The sequence below is a fragment of the Eschrichtius robustus genome, chromosome 6, assembly GCF_028021215.1.
Source record: "Eschrichtius robustus isolate mEscRob2 chromosome 6, mEscRob2.pri, whole genome shotgun sequence".
NCBI lineage: Eukaryota > Metazoa > Chordata > Mammalia > Artiodactyla > Eschrichtiidae > Eschrichtius > Eschrichtius robustus.
In genome coordinates, this window is record NC_090829.1 from 115,801,991 (window position 1) to 115,825,694 (window position 23,704).

At 33.8% G+C, this 23,704-nt stretch overlaps 1 protein-coding gene across 1 annotated transcript in view; it reads right to left on the reverse strand.

Moving 5' to 3' along the window:
* Positions 1–23,704, reverse strand: part of ROBO2 (roundabout guidance receptor 2) — a 562,829-nt gene that overhangs the window by 41,376 nt on the left and 497,749 nt on the right. The window contains exons 17-19 of the mRNA XM_068545712.1: positions 15,082–15,264; positions 6,491–6,533; positions 4,922–5,049 (exon numbers count right to left, since the gene is read on the reverse strand). Coding sequence (XP_068401813.1) covers positions 4,922–5,049; positions 6,491–6,533; positions 15,082–15,264 — 354 coding nt within the window. The remainder of the gene's footprint in view (positions 1–4,921; positions 5,050–6,490; positions 6,534–15,081; positions 15,265–23,704) is intronic.

A 23,704-nucleotide genomic window follows, 5' to 3' on the forward strand; every position in this document is an offset into this window, starting at 1 on the left:
AACCATCACCAAGCTATCAGCCTTGTGACAGGCAGGCCTACGGCTTGTCCTTCATGTCTCACTGGTTAACACACCCCTTCCCCCATTTTCTTCAACCATGAATGAGAAGTTTGGTATATTTCACTATTAAAAAACGCTTTCAGTTGCTCATTCTGTTTTAGACTCTATGAAATTGTTAGCTCTTTACTGAAGCAATGACAAAAGTGAATCTACAAATCATGGATAAAAGCATCTTTTTCCACTTTATCCCAAGAGACATGGAACATAACTGCTAAATAGATGCAAACATGTCCAAAATTACACTCTCCAAACTATGAGGCACTTTCTTCTGAAGTTTCAACTTGCTGTTTATCTGGGTTGATTTCACAGCTCCAGAAATGGAGTGTAACTAATGGTGGCAATTTTCTTTTTCTTGGGTAACAAAGGAACATTTTCATGAATAAGTCATTTTCACAATACAGCAGGATTTAACTATAGAAAAAGCAATGAGTGATCAGCGAGTTTAGTTTATGCTACCAAATCTTAGAAGTGGAGAATTATAGTTTCAAGTTGTAACACAGCAAGTATAAAATTAAACTTTAGGAACAACACTGAATATCAATCAGTCCATTTATCACTTTGGTGTGCTAAATTATCTTTACATGATGCTTTTTATTTCAGAACTGCCACCTCTCTCCTGAGCACTTACTTTCCTTCCCAGAAGAAAGATACTAGTATCTAAAAAAAAAGAAAAAAACCCCCAAAACACACACACACTAATACTATTTTTAATCATATAGAGTTAAAAGTGAATATAATTATATTATTCTCCCTAATAATGTATGTTCTGAAAGTCACATTTCATAGGACATGAGGTCATCAACCCACTTGATCTCTTCATTATGGGAAATTTTCAACTAGTTATAGTACTGTAATAATAAACCAGGTTGTCTCAGTACCCAAACCAGTTTATCATCACAAGGAGAAAGCTGAAATAGTCAAAATATCCTGAAACTTTTAGATGAGATGATACCCAACAGTACTTGAAATAAGGATTCTTGTAAAATGTTAATTTTGCTTTTACATTTTACAAAAGCTTAAAATGATCTTCTTTAGCAACAGTAACAAGACATTTATAATGTATTTTATGCCCTGTATAATTTAGGTCTCTCTGAGGGTTTTGATGTCTGGAATTCCAACTTGTTTTATAATTAAGTATATATGTACTTTATTAAATGACTATTTTAAATACATTATCAGTGAGATTGTTAAACATGTTCACATTTGTAATATTTCACCAAGTTGTATAAGCAAGTAAATTGTTCTTGGATTCAGAATTTTGTAACTACTTTCTTGCCCTTCTTGTTTTTAGCTATAAACTAATTAGAAAATTTGATGACAAAGAAACATATTTCATTCTAAAGCATTAGGTCAGTATCATTTTATTATCAAAAACTTTTGATATTTAATAATATGTCAAGATTGTGGAGGTAGATCCTTCACTCTAGGGAAGTTTTTAGGGTTTTGTTTCTACTTCCTCCACCATGTCTTTCACTGATGAATATTAACTGGATAGATGTCTCTCCAGCATTGATCCCAGCTTCCCAACACCTTAAACATGATGTTCTCCAAAGCTTTAGATTTATATTGTGAGCCACTGAAAGTTTTTGAAACGGTTGTGTTTAAATGTTTAAAAATGGAAAAAAAATAGTCCGAGAATCTAATCCTTCATAATGTTATTCTGCACCGAACAAAGCTACGGTTCTAGAAATAGAATCTCTCTCTGCTTATGAATTATAGAAACATTTCCCTCCAGGTGGATTTACTCATGATTTCATTCTGCAGTCTTTCAGCACCTTGGTTACACATGCATTTATTTCTTTCTGCCTGGAATAATTACTTGTATGAATGACTGTCCCCTTCACTGTATCTTAAGTTACTTGAGGACAGGAGTACCTGGGATTTATGTCTCTAATTCCATAATTCCTCGCCTAGCATTTTGCAAAGAGTAAGCACTTACTGAATAGTTAAATGAATTTTTACAGTTTGTATTGTCAAAATGCAGACATGTGATAATTAGTAACTTTATTATTCAAAATACTATTTTCATTACATTTAAACATGTATTGGTATAACATTCTTTTTTTATTGTTATTAAAGTTGACATATTTGGTGTCAGAAGCCAGATTTTTAATGTTTATTTATTTATTTGACTGTGCCAGGTCTTAGTTGTGGCACGCGGGACCTTCGTTGCAGCACGCGGGATCTTTTTCTTTAGTTGCGGCATGAGAACTCTTAGTTGTGGCATGTGGGATCTAGTTCCCTGACCAGGGATCAAACCCGGGCCCCCTGCATTGGGAGCACAGAGTCTTAGCCACTGGACCACCAGGGAAGTCCCAGTATAACATTCTCAAAGGAAAAAATGTCAGTATCCGTGATTATTCTTCTAAGTGAACGTGGTAATACAATCATACATGTGAATCCCCTTAACTGCAGAACAGCGTAAGTAAAAGAACCTAGGCTTTAAAATCTGTTAGATCTGGATTCTACACATAGATCTCAAATTTTTCATCTTGATAAACCTTAGTTTCTTGACCTCTAAGATGGAAATATAATTATCTATGTCTTACATTTATTGTGCAAAGGAAATAAAATTTGCAAAAAATCCTATCTTTGGTACATAGTAAACGCTTAAAATGCTTATCACACTGAAAAGAGATACAGTAAACCCTGCAAAAACTTTGTCTTGGCCTTGATAGCTACCTGTGAAATATTTTCATGTCATGAAAATGAAGTGGAAATGGAAGAAAACCTTGAAAATCTTCAAATGTGCCCTTTGGCTAAATTAGACTGAGACATTTTAGATGTTGATGTAGTCTGCTAGAAACTGAAAAAAACAAAACCAAAACCAAAACACTTTCTCCATCTTCGCGCATTTAATTCTTGATATGTGGATAGAATGGCGTGTTATTCCAATGCAAGTACAAGAAAGACAGGCAGCTATTCCTTGATTGATAAAAGCGTTGGGACCAGAATTTCAAAGTCAGTGGGTAGGGCAGGGCAGTGTTTTGCTTTCTTGGTGAGGAGATGCTTGGGCATAGAACTACCCAATGTAAAGTAGTAGCCTATAATTGCAGGGCTCAGAGTTTGGACACCTAGGGGAGGCAGCCACTATCAGAGGGTCTGGTCAACTGAGAATCTAAACGGGGAGTACTGGATTACAGAAGGTAAGCAAGACTCTGAGGAATCATACAATTTACTTTCTAGTCTACCATTTACTCCCCAATCATGCCTGTTGGCCACTGATTGTATGTCAAGCTTTGTGCTAAACCTGTATATTTAGTCATCCATTTAATTCTCATTACACACCTATAAAGTAGGGCTGGTTATTTTCTACATTTTATTTGGAGAATGGGAGGGAGATCCCTCTTTTTCAGTTGGTATTGACACAATGCAGAGTTGTGCAATAATTAGTAACTTTATTATTTGAAACAATATTTTAATTATATTCAAACTTGCATTGATATTACATTTGTAAAGAGAAAATGCCAATATCCATGACTATTCTTCTAAGTCAACACGTTTATACACTCATACATGTGAAATCCATCACTGAGGCTTATAATGGACTCAGAATAGTTTAGCTCAGTCCTGGGTCTCCTGCATTAATTCTAACCTAGAAGTGTAGAAATCCTCCGGTGGATTCACATGAACTTTCTTAGATTACAGCACTAGTCTCCTAAATAATCACCCAAATTTTCCACACTATCTCGATTCTCCACCCAGCAGCAGGATGGATGGTTTAAAACAGTACTCGCATTCTAGCATTCTCCTCTAAAAGTCCATCAATGGCTTCTGAACATCCCCTTTGGCCAAAGTTTAAAGTCTTTGTGTGGCTCAGAAGGCCCTCTGTTACCTGTCCTTCTATATTTCTTACCACTTTTTCTGCCTTGCAATCTATACTCAAGTCATTAGGAAATTCATTCGCTTCTTAAATAGGTCAATGTTTCTCTTACTTTCTGGACCTTAAAACACAGTAGGTTTCTTCTCTACACACTTTCTACACACTTTTGACTCCCCACTTTTCCTTCATATATCAGCTTAAATGATACTCCATTCATAGAACTTCCCTACTCCCGGGGGGCAGCTCTTTCATCTGGGGTACTGGCAAGGCAGCTCCGATCCATGTACTGTCTGTACAATCCCCTGCCAATGAAAAACTCAAGTATCGGCTGAACTGAACAATGGGGCCTGAGACTTCTCTAGTCCCATCTTTCTCTAAACCCATTGCTCTCCTAGTGACTGGATGAAAAGATGGAGAGGGGAAGGTGGTCATTATTTATAGTAGGTCCAATTCTGTCTCCTTATAAAGACCTGTGGGGAGGACCCTGGTACCAAATTTTGAAGACCTTAGCATGTCAGCCACTTAGCATTTTTTGTCTTTTATTTAGGGTACCAATTATCAGTTGTAGAACTACAGAAAAGCTCCCTGTCAACATGTTGTTATACTTATTTAAGTGTCTATTCCTTATATGATATTATATTTTTACTGTCTGCCATAGTGCCAGATACACAGGACATGATCAATAAATATATATTGAATGAGAATCAGAGAAGTGAAATGACTAGTTCGAAATCATAAGCCCTGTTTGGCAGCATGGTTCCTGATTTTAGTAATCTTGTACTAATAGTCCCAAAACCAAATGTATTATGAATACTCATCTTCTTGGTTAGTGATGACGTCCTTAAAAGCTTAGTTTTACTCAAGATAATAGATACAACAGTTTTATAATAAAATATTTAGTAAATGTACAGCATTATATGTACATGTGCGTCACTAAATTTAATTATGGAGAAAATACTTTTTAGTATGTCTTTTTCAAAACATCTAGGAAAGCCAAGAAAACAAATAAGTGAAAAAATTTTGAAAAACATAACTCACCTCCACGCCCAAAATTCGCAATCTCATTTGGGCCACTACTGCTGTTGTTTACTGGCAAGCTCGTGGCTGGCCATGAATCAGCAAGCCACGGATAACTGGGATCACCAGCATTTAGAAGACCTGGGCGGCTAAAACGGTAATTAAAAGGAAATCAATCCATGGAACTCAATGAGAGATTTGGACATCTGTCTCATGAACTAAAATGGATTAAAGAATTTAAGATTTTAATTCACTTTCAAATTAAAATCTGTAGGCTCTCAAGAATTAAGGAACTTTAGCAGTTCACTAAGGCTATATATAGATCAACCCTGTCAGTGGAAGCCGAAGAGTGCTGCCTGGGATTCTGCTGATATCCGAATGAATTCAGTCATCTTCCCTGAAACTGGTGGGAAACTGGTAACACAGCAGCATCCCGAAACAAGGTCTGATGATAAACTGGCACCTCAAGGGAACAATTGCTCAGAATGATTGCTCAGTATCAGCCATTTCCAGGACTTTGGACTATTGCTTCCTTAATTCCTGCAGCTCCCATATTTATCTGTCCCCTATAGGCTATAACCCCTGATATGGGCCCTCATGCTTGATTAGAGGCAAGGAACTTAAGGGAAATTAATGAACAGTACTTATACTGTTCCATCAATAGCACATTTTCAGGTTTTCTAAATTTAAAATATTAGGAGAATATTAAAGGTTTTTTTAAAGTAATAAAAGATCCACTGTGGTCTGATCCAGCATGTGTATTTAATCTACGAAGAAAACTTCCTTCATATCCTATTTAATAAAGAATGCCCATCTTTAATATAAAAGATGGGATTCTGATCACTTTCCAGATTATTAGCATATTTACAAAGATACAGCAACATCTATAGTCATTGTACTTTTTTTTCTGATAGACCCTTTGTGATACAATCCCTAAGAGAAACATGTGTTTCTATGGAAACTGCAATAAGAAGATCCAACTGCTTTCTTGCTACATCCACTAGCTCTCATTAGACCTAATCTCTTTTTGCTAAAATATTGATTAAATGGGAGATTGGAAGTTATTACCAGAGCCTAATTACAATCTCCATATCGGCAAAGGGAAAATAGATGAGGATATATGGGTTTCTTATCAACTTTTATCAATTTCAATTGAGTATCCAAAGTTGTGGAATCCAGTCTGATCAATCTACAGCCTATTCATCATCCATGAATCATTTACTTTGTGATCGATTATGTGTAATTTTTCACTCACGGCAATTTAGTGAGAACCAATAAGGAGTCTTAAACAACAGCAACTTCATTTGCTAATGTCTAATTAATGCAATAAACATCCTGCTAACAAATGAACACATTCCTTGTGATATTTACTACTCATTTCTTCAGGGGCCTCTGGGAGATATGAAACATCTGGACTTGATTCTTCTAAAGTGCACAACAGATAGGTCATTAAACCTTGTGGTAAGCCGTTTAATTCCTCCTAGAATTCTCAGACTTATAAGTGATTGTTTATTACAATAATAGCCTCTTACTATAGAGTTTCCTCAGTCCTGATTAAGAATAATAATTTTAAAAATCTCCTCAGTATACCTTCCATTGCTCATTAGTCCTCCATCTCCTCTTTGAAATGTAACTGTAAAAAGAAAAAGAAACATACACAAGTAGTCAGTATTAATTATGATTAATAACAACTACATATTGGCCCTTAGTTTAGAGCTGAAACCTCTGGGAATTTTAACAAAATATAATTAACATAATTGTACAGAGAATAAGAAGCAGTGGTTTGGCCTAAAGCAAAGCTATCATTTGCTCCATCTTTAATAAGACATTAAAAAATTCCTCAAGCCAAACATATGGTTAAGTCAAAGGGGCAATTTTTATTTGAGTGTCAATTGGTATATACATGGTATTGGAAGATCGACATGCAGTAACGGGGAATTATCAAATCATGACTTTTAATGTTAACATATAGGTGTCCTAATCAGAGGGCATAATGCAAAATGCACATAGTAGAAACTGAAACAGGATAGTCCAAACAGATAATATCCTTCCAATGAAACAAGTGAAAGTACTGATTGACAACACATTCCTCCCCATCACAGGTCCTTTTAGGGACACTGAGAAGCACTATGAGTTGAAATACTATAATTACAAAGACATGAACTGTAATGAATAGAGAATACATAATGTATTGGGTGCTTTGTTTCATTAGCCAACTCTTACAAAAATGAAACTTTCAAATAATTGATACTGAATATATTCCAATTGTATGTAATGATTACAAAACTTAAGTCCTTTTTAAAGCTGTGGAACTTATTAGCAATATCAACAAGCATCCAGGAGGGCCACAGCTGAAGAATCCACTCCCTCTGGTCACTAGATTCCATTCTACAAAGCTAACAACATAAAAGTGGGTTTCAAGGATTGGCCAAAGAAGGTAAATATCAGTTTGGGTCCATCATCCCGTATCCAAAACCTCTGCAGCTAAATTTATTTGGAATTCAAAATGCTTCAGATCTGAGATAGGTAATATGATGCATACTGCAGAGAGGGTCCAAGGCAGCAAATGTATTTAAAATTATTGTTTTTGCAATGAGATGTGAATATTCATGATTAGTGGAAAAAAGTCTATAAATAACTTCATAGTATTTTGGACCAAATTTTGCCACTAAATTACTTAACTAGAAAATCATTGGGAAAAAAAAATTGGTGTTTAGAAGTTTATGGATTGCAAAATTGCAATTCTGACCAAAATTAGTATGGATCAGCTAAACCAATCCCTGGGGATGAAGGCAAAAATACTATTTCACAGATGTGAATCCAACATATCCTATCTTTGGAAGATACTGATTAGATTTACTGTGATTACTTGGTGAGCAAAAGTAAAAATAAAATTCTATGAATTGATTCATATTTTTAATAAACTAAGGTCATATTGCTACTTAAAGTGCACACATAGTAAATACTTTCTCATTTGGATAATCTCTCCATCATTCACCTGTTTCACAAGTTTGAGCTAATAAATATGATCACTCTTTAGATCTTATAACTTTCTAAATGTAGTTCCCCAATCCCTTCCCTAAGGTCATCTAAGGATATATCTCTCATGGCATCATAATTAGGCAATAAGATGGCTAAGGTTCTTTCAGGAATTCATGAAGCAGTGCTTTCAGAAACATCTTGGCACCTAAAAGTACACTGCCTTATCAAGTTTTTAGGTAACTTGTCAAGTGAATTATAAAACAATCTTGACATAACCTTTGTACCTGCCCAGGACTGGCTATGGACAGCTCCTTGGGGAAAATAAAAGAATACTGATCACTAATCTGCTTCCTGATGGACTCAAGTGTTGGGAATCAACAATCAGCAGTGTATCCACACCACACTGGGTCCCTTTAATAACTGCTTTTAACGACAACAATAAAAAATTGACCTGAAAAAATTATTGAAAAAAATGAGCACTGGTGGTATTAAATAAAGGCCTGATTAGGAGAAAAAAACACAAAATGTGAAAACAGTACAGCTAATTAGCTTTCTATCTGATGTGATTTCCTAGTTATGTGGATTTTTAATGGACTATCAAGTGATTGTTTTACTCTGGTAAAAGAGAGCTAAGATAATGCTGTGAATATCATTGTGAATATGCAAATCAGCAGGTACTGATGGGCAACACCTCCAAATGTGCTGCTTAGGAGACACATGGGGAGAAGCTGAGCACTTCTCTCCAACTTAGATGCTCTTTTTCCTCACCCAAATTTTCTGTTACTGTCAGAGCAATAAATGATATTAGAGAAAAAGAGGACAACTGAAGCAGAAGCACGGAAATTAAGTTGTATTTAACTTCATGTACTTACCAATGGTTAATTTTTCATAAACTGTAAATTTTAAAGTATTATGATGCAGCACTGAAAATCTTATCCAAAAGATATCATTCAAATGGCTAATAAGCACATGACAAGATGCTCAACATCAGTAATCATTAGGGAAATGCAAATCAAAACTATTGGGTTGGCCAAAATTTCATTCAGATCTTACGGAAAAACCCAAGCGAAATTTTTGGCCAACCCAATACAATGCGCTGTTACTTCTCACCTATTAGGTTGGCTGCTATGCAAGAAACACAAAATAAGCATTAACAAGAATGTGGAGGAACTGAAACCCTTGTGCACTGTTGGTGGAAGGTAAAATGGTGCAGCCATAGTTGAAAACAGTATGTTGGTTCCTCAAAAAATTAAAAATAGAATTACCATAAGATCCATCAATTCCATTTCCAAAGGAATTGAAAGCAGGGTCTCAAAGAGCTATTTGTACATCCATGTTCATTGTAACATTATTCATAGTAGCTATGGAAGCAAACCAAGCATCCAGTGATGGATGAATGGATAAGCAAAGTGTACACATAGACACAATGGAACATTATTCAGCCTTGAAAAGGAAGGATTTTCTGAAATATGCTAAAACTTTGGTGTACCTTGAGGACATTATGCTAAGTGAAATAAGCCAGTCACAAAAAGATAAATACTGTATGAGTCCACTTATATGAGGTACTTAGAGTAGTCAAAAATCATAGAGACAGAAAGTAGAATGGTGGTTGTGAGGGGCTGGGGGGAGGGGGTAATAGGGAGTTATTGTTTACTGGATATAGATTTTCAGTTTTAGAAGATGAAAAAGATTTATGGATATGGATGGTGGTGATGGTTGCACATCATGAATGTATTTAATGCCACTGAATTGTACACTTAAAAATGGTCAAGATAGTAAGTTTTATGTAATGTTTATTTTACCACAATAAAAAATTGAAAAAAAAATGTATCAAGTTAATTTACAGCTATGTTAGAGTATGGACTCTATGGTATGGTCCATATTTACCAAATGAGAATTAAATGTTGTGAATAAAAGAATTTAAATTTCAAAACTTTCAAGACATATCCATTTCCTATTTGTATTCCAAATCATTAAACTGTTTTCAAATGGTTCTAGACTGCTGAAAGACTGTCAAAATATTTCATAAAGACATTTATCTTTGTACCTCTGCATACCAACTATACAAAGGCAAAAATACACAGTCATTATGTAAATACATAATTGACTTAAAATGGTCCATGGATACAATTTGATATACATGAGAATCTTCAATTTTGTATGTTTCTATCAGGAGAGAAAAACAACAACAAAAAACAATACCTTTACTTAATAAGGTTGATTAGTTGTCTTTTTAAAGCAAGGTAAAGAGAGAGAACACTTTTTCGAGTATCCTTTTCTTCCCATGCTCCAAAACTTTTACATTTGTTCCATTTTGAAAAGTAGACCAAAAATAACTGAGTTCTATTAGACCATGAGATTAAAAGCAGACTAGAAATAAGGATGAACAATTAGAACTCCTAAAATGGAAGTCATATTTGGTGTTTTGATCAGCATTTTTTGTGTGTGCAGAGAGAGAAAAAAAAATAAATGCCACAGCAAAGTGAAAGCTGTTTTGAGGTAGCTCTCATCTCAGAGATGTTGAACTACCTTAAAGCTGAAAGCAAGAGGTTGGGGAGGGTAGGTGGTTGGACAATCTTGCTCTAGTCACAATTTTGATAATCACAGTGTGGTAACTTTGCGCTTATCAGAATTAAATTTGAAATAAGTGTGTATCTTTACCAGGAGTTTCTGCTAGCATCTAAAATTAAGAATTTTCAAGGGAGCAACATAGAGAAGTTTTTATTGCTAAAACTGACTGACTAGTGCTAAGGTTTCCAAAAAGCTCTATAGGCACCACAATCTTAAATGTTTTAGAATTGCATTAAATATTCTGAATTTATTGCAATATTTATAAAAGATATAAGGTAAAGAGATTTTGCAAGTTCATATCATACACAAAGTACCTCTACTATTATCTGACAGGATTAATCCTAATCTCACGCTTTCTAGAATTGAGGGGGAAGGGAAACAGAGCTACGTGGTAAATTGACATTTTGAGGTAAGGAAGCTTTCAGAGTGCCTATCTCTAGTAGGCCAGGCCACATTTTCCTACTCCAAATGGAAACGTTAACGTTGCCAGCCAAGCCTCACTCCCTTCCCTGATAAGCTATTTCTCAACTATAAGTGTAGATTAATCCTCTTTTAATAAGCATTAACTCAAGCCCAGATAATCAGAGTATAAAAATTCCATCAAATCTTTTAGCTGTCTTAGGGTCATTTTGTCAAATAATTCCACCCACGGTTTAAAACCTATGCATGAAGTGTTTGGTATTTCATAATTTGCTCACTCATTAAATTATTTATATTTACTGAGTTTAATAAAATCTGTTCTCCTCAAAGGTAATATTCATAAAATGGAACTCACCCCTTTAAAAGTGAAAATATGTTTATTTTCATTAAAAAGTTGGTGACTTAAAAATTGTGAATAGAAATATGAACAACATAAGTTTGAAAAGAGTCATGTAGCCTTCATGAAGATTATAATACAATATATAGAATCTTCATGAAGGTTGCATGGCTTTTATTCAAACTTCTGTCGTTCACTTTTCTATTCACAAATACCGTTAATACATATAATCAAACATTTACTCTAGATTCAAAATCACCTAGTATTTTCTGCCTAAATATGTTTACAATTCTATTTCACCCAGTAATTCAGGTAGTGAATTCTTTTGGCAGTCAGGCACCTCACATGCAGTGACGAGCAGACTGTTAGTGTTCAATGAAGATTAAGATAAATAACACTGCATGTTACTCTAGAAAAATATAAAATGATTTCATGTAGAATATGAGATATGAGGGTACCTTTCTCATTCCAGCTGCCCTTCTTTGAGCCACGAGCAAACCTGTCGTGCGTGCTTGTGTCTGAAGAATTTAAATAAAGAATAAATAGGAAAAAATTGAATAGGAAGTTAGTGTGTAATTTTGCCCTGGGGAAATCTCCAAGTTCTTCTATGTAAAGAAGCAAAACACGTTCAGGCCAAATTCTCCTCTCAGATCATTTAAGTGTATAAGTTTACATTTGATTCTTGATAGTTGCTTTTACAATCTAAGGTGCTAATCCACTAGTGTTCTATGATCAATATGTTAAATCCTCTGAAACATAAGAAAAATATCAACACTGAGTAGCATGTCATTTTTTTTACCTTCCTTTTAAGCATTCAAATATAATGTTCCACATGGAGATGGAGAATCAAAGATTAGCCGCAATAAAATCAGCGGGTGAGTTTTTGCCTGTACAGAGTGAGTGGAAAGTATCCTGCCGAGAGTTAGATTCTCCACTCTGCAAGTTACTTCTTCTCCCCACTAGTTAATATCTTCCCTCTGGTGGTTAAAATCTACCTGTGATGGTTAGGAAGACTTGGAATGAAGTAGGAAAAAGCAAGTGCTGAAATCAAATTTTACCTGCTTTTCAATTCTACTTAGGATCAGTCTAGCGTTATTAAAATGCATGTTTCTTAATTTACATCAATTGCAGCAGAGTTTAAGTATAATCCAAGATCACATTCGGGGTTTGAAATAAATGAAGACATCTTTTGTTATAAATTAATTTAAATACCGATCCCAAAGTAGACTTTCATTTATTTGAAAAAAAATGTTATTGCTATCATGAATCAATAAGAAAATTTTGAAACTATATAGATATTACCATGTAGTAAAAAATGGAAACATTAGACTTTTCGTTTTGTGAGTAAAATTACATTGCTTTAATGTTACTGGGTTTAGTTTTCATACTTGTTAAATTATAAGATTTCCAGAGAAATTTCTATGAAAACCAAAAATAAACAGAACTAGTACACATAGACAATTTTCTCTATAATTTTTATAGAACACTTCGGAGAAAAATATCCCTGTACGAAATCCCTGTGCTCTTAAAATGGATCGTTAGCTCATGCATGAAATATCAGAAATTTAAACATAGGATAAATACATACTACACTAATCATTCCTATTTAAAATCCTCATATTCTCAAGAATATAAACATTCCAGGAGGTGGAGGATAGGATATTTATGGAGGAAAATGTGTAGAGAATATCGCCAGGTCAGATATGCAATGCTAAGTACCTGTGGTTTGGATTTTCATTTGCTTCTCACCTAGAAGAGAACAGCAGTTGCTGGAAGGCAAATTACCAGCTGAAGGTGAATCCATTCTGAGAGTCAGCCATCTATCAATTAAGTATAAAGGTTCAGAAAGGCTGCTCTGTGGCTTGGCCTTATTCCAAAATATCTGAAGTGCATAGCACCTTCCAAGTTAGCAGTTCTTCTACAAGCAGATGGGTATCAATCACAATGAGAACTGATAATAGGAAATGTACTATTCTTGTCAAGCTCAAAGACCAACAGATATTTTCAAATTAAATGCATAGGTTTTGCAAAGAACTGCTGTTTAAAAAAAAAGAAGAAAAAAGGCTATCTGACATAATTTTACTAAAAACATAAACTACTAATTACGAGACCTATGCTATTTTGAAGGAGTGAGTGAATAAAGATGTATGGAGGGTAAAAATGCAACACTCCAAACGTGGCCTCTTAGAACTTTGTACTGAAGTGGCTAGCATAGTCAATCTTTTATTATTTTCACTAAAGCCAAGCAATGAGATAAACATAAAAATAGTCCCTGAATTAAATCATTCTTCCTTATTTCTCATGTGATTTATATGAGCGTGTCACAGAGACGAAATGGAACGTGGTGATTGACTAAACAGACAGGTTGACGGACAATACCTTCAGGGAACGAAAGCAGAGGACTGGACTGCAAAACAAGAAGTTACGTTAAAGTATCATTAATGTTCATGACTCTGACACTCAGCAGTTATTGCCCAGCATCCCTTTCCAGGAAGAAACCCTCACTGGCAGGGTGATAAAGCACTCAGATGGCAAAGCGTAAGGAAGCAGGCATCAGCAACCAATGAGAAATGAGAATGGCAGAGCAATAGCAAGTCACAAAGCATGAAAGCCCCTTTTCAATGGATACATTATACTACCTTCTCTAGTCCTGGGAATTTGTTCTAACCAGTAACTAATAAACTTTATTTTCACAAAATATAGACATGAGCCACAGTGTGATTGTCAAATGATCGTATTTAAATGCTATCGAATAACAAGAAAGACAACCAAGTGGGTGCTATTCCTTTCATTTTGAACTATTCTCAGAAGCTCAGACACCTACAAGCTACAGCAGCGGATAAACTTAATAAGAATTGAAGCCTCTGTCAAAGTCACTTAAGACATTTATGCTTCTTACTAAAGTAAAAATTAGAAATAGAAGATGCATAAAATATCTCAAAAATTTTAAAATATTTGTAGGACGATGGTAAATTAAAATTGTTCCCTTGTAAATTCTACAAAGTGTGAAATATTGTGAGACAATTTCTTTTGATGATCACTGTTAGAGAAAGTCCTTAAAATGCATTGCAATTTAAGCTGTAATTGAATATAGCTTCAGTATTGAGTTCATTTTTCAATCACTGACTTGATAATTTTCTCTCTCTCTTCCTTGGAAGTATTTTGAAGGCCATAATTTTGGACATCCTTAAAATTCCTGTTCTTGATTCTAAGAAGAAAACATTTTTGCGAACAAGTAGAACACCAACGGTCTTCTTTTTCTTCTTCTGCTTCTTTTGCTTCTCCTTTTTCTTACTTCTAAAATGCCTATTGGTCACTTTGAAATAGACATCCTATTTAAGTGACTAGTAAATCACTTAATTCATGCCTCATCAGTCTCAACAATCCTGGTGAGATTTTTTTTTTGCTTCGTTTCTATTTTCCATCTGAGACACAGTTTGTATTGTAATCTGTATTACGAAATACAAAAACTACATTTCAAATCTTTTCTCTTTTTTTCTGAGCATTTTAGGAATGCTCTTGCTTAAATCCATTTTTCAAACAACGGAGTCATAGCATGCAAAGTCTGTGTGTGCGTGTGTGTGTGTGGGGGGGGGGGTGTGGGTGGGTGTGTGTTGAACTAGTTGAGAAAAATGTCTAAGCACTTTATCAGTGTGCATTCTTCTTATGCTTCCTTGGAGATACAAGCAAAGAGATTGCCTTATGGTCATAATGTGATATGGTGAAGAGCAGTGCATTAAAGCATGTTGTTTGTTTAAATCAAGCCAAAAACATCCATTCATTCACTCAGTTATTCCATTCCGTTCCTTCCCTTGAATTTTGTCATAGTCCTAAAGATAAGACATTTTTTTAGCTGGAAATAGCCTCTTACCGGCATAATTACTGAGTCCCTTTCTCTTCTTTCTTCGCCAATACAACCAGATGCTAAAACCCATCAGAATTACCCAGCAGGCACCACCAATACCAGCTATAAAAGCTGGTTGCTTCACAACATCAGTGATTTGCTCAGTTATGCTGTTATTGTTTTCAGTAATGACAACTTCATTCCTTCCCCCTATGGAAGAAACAACAGTGTTCCTGTTAGTAAATATTAAGACAAAAAACCCCACAAAAATACATATATGGTATGCCAAAGGCACAGAAGATTAGAACATTCTTTGAAGCAGGTAATATTTGTTGTGTCCTGAGCCTGTCACATTTTATTGGTAAGCATATTTTGTAAGTTTCAGAAAAAGAATCAAATCATAAGTTTGAAATGTGATTAAGAACATTGCTCCCTTGTGTTTTGTTTTGCTGTGGACAGATTCAGAACCACTTCTTGATTTATTGCCTCATAAATAAGTACTAAAACAAGTGCTGTGAGCTGAAATAGTAGTAACCTTTCTTCAGTTAGGTAAAGCATTTTGTAATATAATTCTCATTTTTTTAAAAAAGGCAACTACAACATTTAACGCCAGGTATTTGAAAATTACCTTCCCCCTACAGCACTGCCTAAATACAAATATTCAAAATATTGCTCTTAATATTCTACCAAAGGTCTTATTTTATCAAACATACTTTAATTTTCTGGAAGGTATTAAAATTACTATATTAAACAATGACAATTATGTAAACATCTTTTCATAGAGATTAGTATCTACAGTTAAAATGTCACGAAAAGATAAAATTCCTAAATGCCCTTAAAGTATTTAAAACTAATTTGAAAATCCACTTGAAAGTTGGATACAAAACAATTTGAATATTAATTCTAAGGTCTATGTAACAAAAACATACATTTAAATCTGGACTAAGATTATTCTAGAAGTAGTCATGTTTCTGACAATTTAGCCCTCTCGGAGGTAATAAAGAAAATCTCAATCCACATTTTTAAACAGGTTTAAAACTCATGGAATCATAATATCACTGAACAGCAAAGATTTATGTGTTTATTTAACAGATGAATGAATTCAGACACTGGAAATTAAGTGATTTCTTATGTTAATATCATATCTCATTAGTAACTAATCCAATACTTAAAAAATAAATTGTAAGCAAAATATAAATGGCAAATTTCAGCATATCACATCACAGGAATGTGTAATTCTCATTGTTTCGGTTATCATGGCACTGTAATATATTAGAAAGTTCAAGGTCTTTGAAGTTCCACATTTGAGTATCATCTCTGCCACTTAAAAGCTAAGTAAGCAGTGAGCTTATGTAGGGCAGTTAATCTTTTGGAATCCCTGTTTCTGTTAGTTGGCAACAGTACTGTCTATTTCATTTAATTGGGAGGATTAATTGAGACGATGTATGTAAAGAGGTTAATAGGAACACAGTAATTATAGCCCATGTAAGGCTAAGAGTTACTTCAAGGGCCACTCAGGTAGGAATACAAGTTGTAAATTACCTAGATGTGAGAGTCCTGCAAACAATAGGTGACTTGTTTACCAAGGTTTCACCTTTCTTCCAGGGCAGAAAATTAGCCTATACTCCCCAGCCTCCCTTGTAGTTGAGTACAACAAAGTGACTGAATATTTGCCAATTGTACACAGGCAGATGCATACTACCTCCGGATCTGACCCATAAACCACTGTGACAATACGTCACACTCTCTTTCCTAGCATGTTAGATAGAAACGAGGGATCTGCGGCAGGATGCTGACCATCTAAGACAGTGGTCCCCAACCTTTTGGGCACCAGGGACCGGTTTCGTGGAAGACAAGTTTTCCACGGGCAGGCGTGGAGGAGGGGAGAAGGTTCAGGCGGTAATGCGAGTGACGGGCAGATGAAGCTTGCCCGCCCGCCTCTCACTTCCTGCTCTGCGATAAGCGGCCCAGGGGATGGGGACCCCTGCTCTAAGAGACGTAGAGCCACTGATGGAAGGAGCCAAGTTCCGTGAAAAACTTTATGGCGTAGAAACCCCATCCTCCATTCTGCTGACTCATATTAGACTGGGCTATGAATAAGAAAGAAACTTTTACTTTGTTAAGGCAATCAGTGTGCCCACTTGTTTGTTACAGCTGCTAGCATTTTTTATAGTCTAATATTCCATTCCTGAAACGTCTTTTGTGTTAATTTCCAGATTTAAAAACCAGCTTCACTTATGTAGTGAAGCTGGTTCATTTTCCTAACCTATCTGCTCTTAGTTACTATACATATAAACATAGTCAAAAATGTATTTAAAATGAGCGCATATTTTCAACTTGAGACATATCAATACATATATCTGGCGATTGTGCTAAACACTAGTAGTTACTAAAAAGAAAACACCTTATAGCACAAACAGAAAAGAAAATTCGTCCTTCATTTGTGTAAAAGAGCCATAAAATGTCTTATTGAATATAGTGAAATATTTATCTATGTTACCCAAAGTGTATGAGTATTTCTTGTGCTGCTAGTATTTTTAAAACAATGTTGTCAGTTGGACTAATTAGAGCACAGACATGGGATGTGTGTGACCTGTAACACTCCATTGTTCTTTCAGACAAAAAAATATAATGAAATATAATGTCTTCCTCCCACTGGAGAGTAATGAAGAACAAAACTAATTTGTTGGACTAAGAATTAATTAGACACATCAGATTCAATTGTACCTATTACTGTGAAAGTTTGCAATTGTTCCACATATTATTACCAACTATGTAAGGTAAGCGTGAAATAGGCAAATGATTAAAGAAGCAATAGGTATATTACTAAGCAAGATTACTGAGAATTTTAAGTCAATGTAATTTTGTTATATGACATGCTGTTTGATGCTTATATATATAAATGTATTTGGTTGTATTTGTGTGTGTGTAACTGAAAACATATAAAATTATGGATATTTTGAGGTAAAAGTCACCTTACCAGTGGAGACAGCAAATAAAAGAACAATACTACTTTTAAGTCTGTGTAAGGCTATTTATTATATTTATACAAATTTTAATTAAAGGTCCCTTAATGTAACTTTTTGGAATAAAAACTAAGCTGAGAAGGAATAGATGAAACAGTACACTGTCTGGCATAAGACAAATCTAAAATTATCAGCCATAAATTACATCAAATGCCAATACATGATTTAATTAAAGCAAAGGGGAAATGAGGAAGAGCTTGAGTCACTTCAAGCGCTGCTTCCAGTACTGAATAGACAATAGGGAAAGCATAAATTGAAAGAGAAAAGGAGATTAGCCATCACTAAATCACTTTTCAACTAAGGAATAACAGTTGTGTAGATAAGGTTATCAGACAAGATGTTAAGGTAGATATGCAGGGGTAATTAAAGAAACAATTAAAGGCTTCTTCAGTACAACAGTAGATATTAAAAAGAAATAAATCTCTCGAGGACAAATAGCCTTTTCCAGGTTAAATTGTGCTTGTGTGTGTGTGTGTGTGTGTGTGTTTATTTCAAGTCGTACAATTCTATTTTCTATAATTATGTCTTGGATATTGTGTATTCTAACTACATGAAAAGGAGATAGAAATATGACTTACTAGATTATTTTTTATTTCATAGAAAAATTTGAAAAGTATGATACATAAACAAATTAAAAGGTACTCATTATCCACTTGATCACTCAGTCTTTTTAAAATAATACAAGTTAAGCAAAACTTTCCATTTGATTTAAAATAACCTTAGTTAACATTATTACTTTAAGTTACCATACAATTGTTTATTCTTAACTGTCATGACATGAACTTGGGGAAATGGTATTACCGCAATTTTTACTTGCCTCCAAATACAATAAATCCCCCAAATATTGTGAAGCAAATAGGTAGCTACTACAAACCAAAATCAAAACCAAAACAAACCAACTTTTCCATACTTGAAAATTATATTTATTACCAAAGATGACAGAAAAGAAAAAGAAAACATGAAAGGAAAATATAGATATTTGGTAATCCTACTGATCTTTGATTTAGAAAAATTACATTCAATCTTTTTCATATATATGCTAGAAGGGCAGTGAAAAAAAAAAAAAAAAAGCTTTGTTTACCTATCTAGGAGCTCTCATAGAAAGCTATACCTTTCAAACATGTTTCATATTTTTTAAGTGAAAAATTACTGCCTTATTTCTAAATAACATAAATATTCTAAATATTATTTAGAAAATATGTAGAAATAAGAATAAGTTCATCTATATCTGTTAAATCCTTTTGGGTGTACCTGTATTTCTTTCTTATTCCAATTTATTTTAGAAAATCTCAGAAGGGCAAGATTATAGGTTTCCCTCAGGTTAAGAAATTAATTCAGTTTGTATGACTAATTAAGAAAGGGAAGGCAATTTAAAGAAAAGTTAATACTATAACTTTTTAAATGTTTTTAATATATAAAAGAAAGAATACTTGGAGAACCTAAAAAATTTTAACATGACGACTGAATATTAAATCTCTTCATTATACAATAAATACATTGTAAAAAGAAACAATTTCCCAGAATTTGGTAGTATGTTCTATGTGCATATTTTAGAAAATAAACAGAAAAGAATGCAAATGGCAATTGGCTTGTATGAAACTCTGGACAAGTATTTTTAAAATATATAAACTCTAGGAAGAATATTTAAAAAGATAAAGACACTGACAAACAAATAAAATCAGGGTAAACTGAAGGGATTTGCCTTTTGAAAGAATAAAACCACTCAAGAAAAAAAAAAATCTGCATTTATGAGGCTTTCTACCCCCTTAGAGAGCTCAATCCATGCAGCGCTAGGGAGCCAGAACTCAAGCTGAAAATCTCAGTCTTATTTCTAGGAGGTGTCAGAAGATAGCCTTCAGAGCTGCCAGTGTGACAAAAAATTAAGGGAGAAACCACGTGAAAGAGGAAGAGACAGGAGAGTGATGTTCTCAAATCTGTGTATAAATTCTCCCTCAGTACTAGTGTGAACCCTGAATTGTGCATGCAGAAGGATGATTTCAAGGATCTGGTGAAACTCAAAAGGTAAAAGCCTGCAAAGACTGAGCAGACTGTCTCACTGCAGAGAAGATTGTGTTTGAAGTTTAAATTCCATCAAGGTAGGCAGACCAGATAAATATATTAGGCTTTTCACTGAAAGTCCACGAGCACTATGCCTTAGAAGTAAAAATTAAACTGAGGTTTTGCCTGAAGAATATTGTCAAAACGTAAATAGTCCATACTAACAATATGTAAAAACCAAGCCACCACAAGATCAAGATGATCAGCCAGTAACATAACTGCCTCTAAGGAAAAAAACACAATTCTTCAGAAGATCACAAAATTGTGTAGTATGTTTTATGCAATGTCCAGTATATAGTAAAAAATTACCAGGCATGCAAAAACAAGCACAACAATAATAACAACCACAATAGCAAAAATGAGGAAAAGATAACCCAAGATCAAGAGGAATAGTAATCAATAGAAACAGACCATGAGATGACATGGATGTCGAAATTAGGAGGAAAGGACTTTCAAGCAGCTATTACAATATGTTCATTAATTTAAAATAATAGAGTCCTAATGAATGAACACATGGGGAATTTCAGAGGGAAATGAAAAATGTAAAAGAGAACAAATGGAATTTGTATTATATAAACTGAATAATTCACTGGATACTTCCACTTCTGCCCATGAAGGAATAAAAGGAATGAGACATGCAATCCCACCATAAACAAGGAAAACCTAGGCAAAATATGTGAAACAAAAGGACAGAACTATGAGAAAAAAGGAAATAAACAAGGGGAATATCTTACGATATTCATATTTTTCTATCTGGAGACAGTTTCTGAAACATGATGCAATGAAGGGGAGTCCAAAAATGGCTGAATAGCATTACTGAGTTAAAGAGACAGTAAAACTCAGGCAGACTCAGGGACTGAATTTAAGGAACAGACTATCAGATAAAGGTGGGTAATATAAAATATTTTTTCTTAGTTTTAATTTATTTGAAAGATAGTTGATTGTTTAGAGCAAAATCAATAATAATACTTTCGTTTGTGTATTGGTTTTTATTACATGTGCAGGAGTAAAAGGTAAAACAATAGCAAAAAGCTTGAAAGGGAGGAAAATGGAATTATATTTTCTAAGACCCATATAGCATAGGCTAATCCTAGAGTAATCATTACAAAAATAAGTATACTTAATGATTCAACAGTGAACATAAAATATTATACAGGGAGTCATTTTATTCATCCAAAAGAAATCAGTAAATTAGGAAAATAGGAACAAAGTCAGATAAAAAAAATAAATAGCAGAAGGGTAATTCTAAGCTCCAAAACATCAATGATCACATTAAAGATAATAAACACTCCAATTAAAAGGCAAAGATTGTCACATTGGATAAAAAATAAGGCCTAACAATATGCAATTTAAATAATAGAAATGTGCATTAAATACAAAGACATAGGAGTTAAAATAAAAGGATAAAAAAAAATCACAAAACGCAAACACTTACACGGGTGTACTAACATCAGACAGAGTAAGTTCCAAGAGAAAGAATCTTACGAGGAAATAAAGTGAGGCATTTCGTAATGAAAAAGCATAAGTTCATTAAGAAGCTATAACACTCTTAAAATATACTCAGTTAAAACAAGAGTAGCAAAATACATGAAACAAAAACTTATAAACAAAAAGGAGAAATATACAAATCTATAATTATAATAAATTGCCAGGCGCTTTTCTTATTAATTAAAAGAATGCATTAACAGAAAATAAGTAAGGACTTGAACAATACTACCAACTGATTTGACCTGACATTTATTGAACATTCCATTTCAAGATAGAAAAATAAAAATGAACATAGTTTTTAAATGCACAAGGCACACTCGCTAAAACGAAATTCTGGGCCATAAAATGTCTCCAGATTTAAAAAGCTAAATTCATGTAAAATACACTCTCTGACCTCAGTGGAATTAAATTAGAAATCAGCAACAAAAAGCTTTATGGAAAATACCAAAACATTTGGAAATTTAATAGCACATTTCCAAATAACTTCTGCAAAACCCAAAAATTTTTAGGGAAAGTGAAAAGTGTTTTCAACTTTATGATAAATGGAAACATAACACATCAAATTTGTAAGATTCAGCTGAAGAAGTGCTTAGAGGGAAATTTATAACTTTAAATATTCGTATTAGAAAAGAAGAGAGGTCCAAATCATTGATATAAGTTTCTATCTTAAGAAGCAACATAAAAGTAAGCAGAAGAAAAAAATATCAGAAATCGCTTAATTAGAAAACAAATAAATAAAACTAACAAAGCCAAAATTTGTATGCTGAAAGGATTAATAAAATTGATAAATCCTTATCAAGATTAAAGTTGGAGAGAGGGAAGAGAGAGAGAGGGTAGGGGGCAACGAAAAAGGAGAAAAGAGAGAGAGGGAGCATCAATCCACAGTACTTATGAATAAAAGAGATGGCATTACTACTCATCCTGCAAACATTACAATTAAAGGGATTACAAATAAGGAGATACTGCAAATAAACATGTGATAATAAATTCAACAATTTAGATGGATTAGACAAATTCATTGGTGGGCAAACACGAAAAATCCATTTACCACAACCAACAGAGAAGAAAAAAATATCTGAATAAATGTAAATTCATAACAATAAAAATAATTCACAAAGAAAACTCTAGGCACAGATATCATCATTGAATTCTAGAAGTATTTAAGGAAGAAATAGGACCAGGCCTACCAAGACTCTTACAGAATGTAGAAGAGGAAGGAATACTTCCCAACCCATTAAACCTAGCCTCCCTGATTCCAAAACCTGACAAAGACATGAAAAGAAAACTACCAATCAATATCCCTCATGAACATAGATGCAAAATTCTTTACTAAACGTTAGCAAATCAGATCCAGTAGTATCTGTAAAAAGCATAATGTATCCTGACCAAGTGGGATTTATCCCAAGAATGCCAGGTTTATTTACCTTTGAAACCATAGAATTTATCATATTAACATAAATAAGGAGAAAGAAAATAGATGATTATCTGAATACACTCAGAAAAAGTATTTTGCAACTATTAAAATAAGTGAGTGAAGTTAGTAAGGCCATAAGATAAAAGGGCAATACGTAAAATTAAATTTATATATAACATAAAGTAGTTGAAAAAGGGAATTTTATAAATCCACTTATAATAGTGTAAAAAACATTAAATACTCAGGAAAACTTTAACAAAACATATGTTAAGGCCATATGCTGAAAACTACAAAATATTGTTGAGAAAAATAAAGATAAATAATGGAGAGGTACATCAAGTTCCCACAGAGAAAGACTGACTATGAAAATGTTTAATCTTTCCAATTTGATGTATAGATTCACTGTATTTTTAAACATAAATATAACTTTTCCAACATAATTTTGTAGAAAAAAATTTTCCAAATTTTTTTTCCAACATAATTTTGTAGAAACTGACATGCTGATTTGAAAAGTATATGGAAAAGCAAAAGGTCTGAAATAGCCAAAAAAATTTTGGAGAAGAAAATGATGCAGTATTCACATTACCTGATTTCAGGACTTTCTATGAGCTATTAGTAATCAAGACACTGTGGTTTGGCATATGGATAGACATATAAACAAATG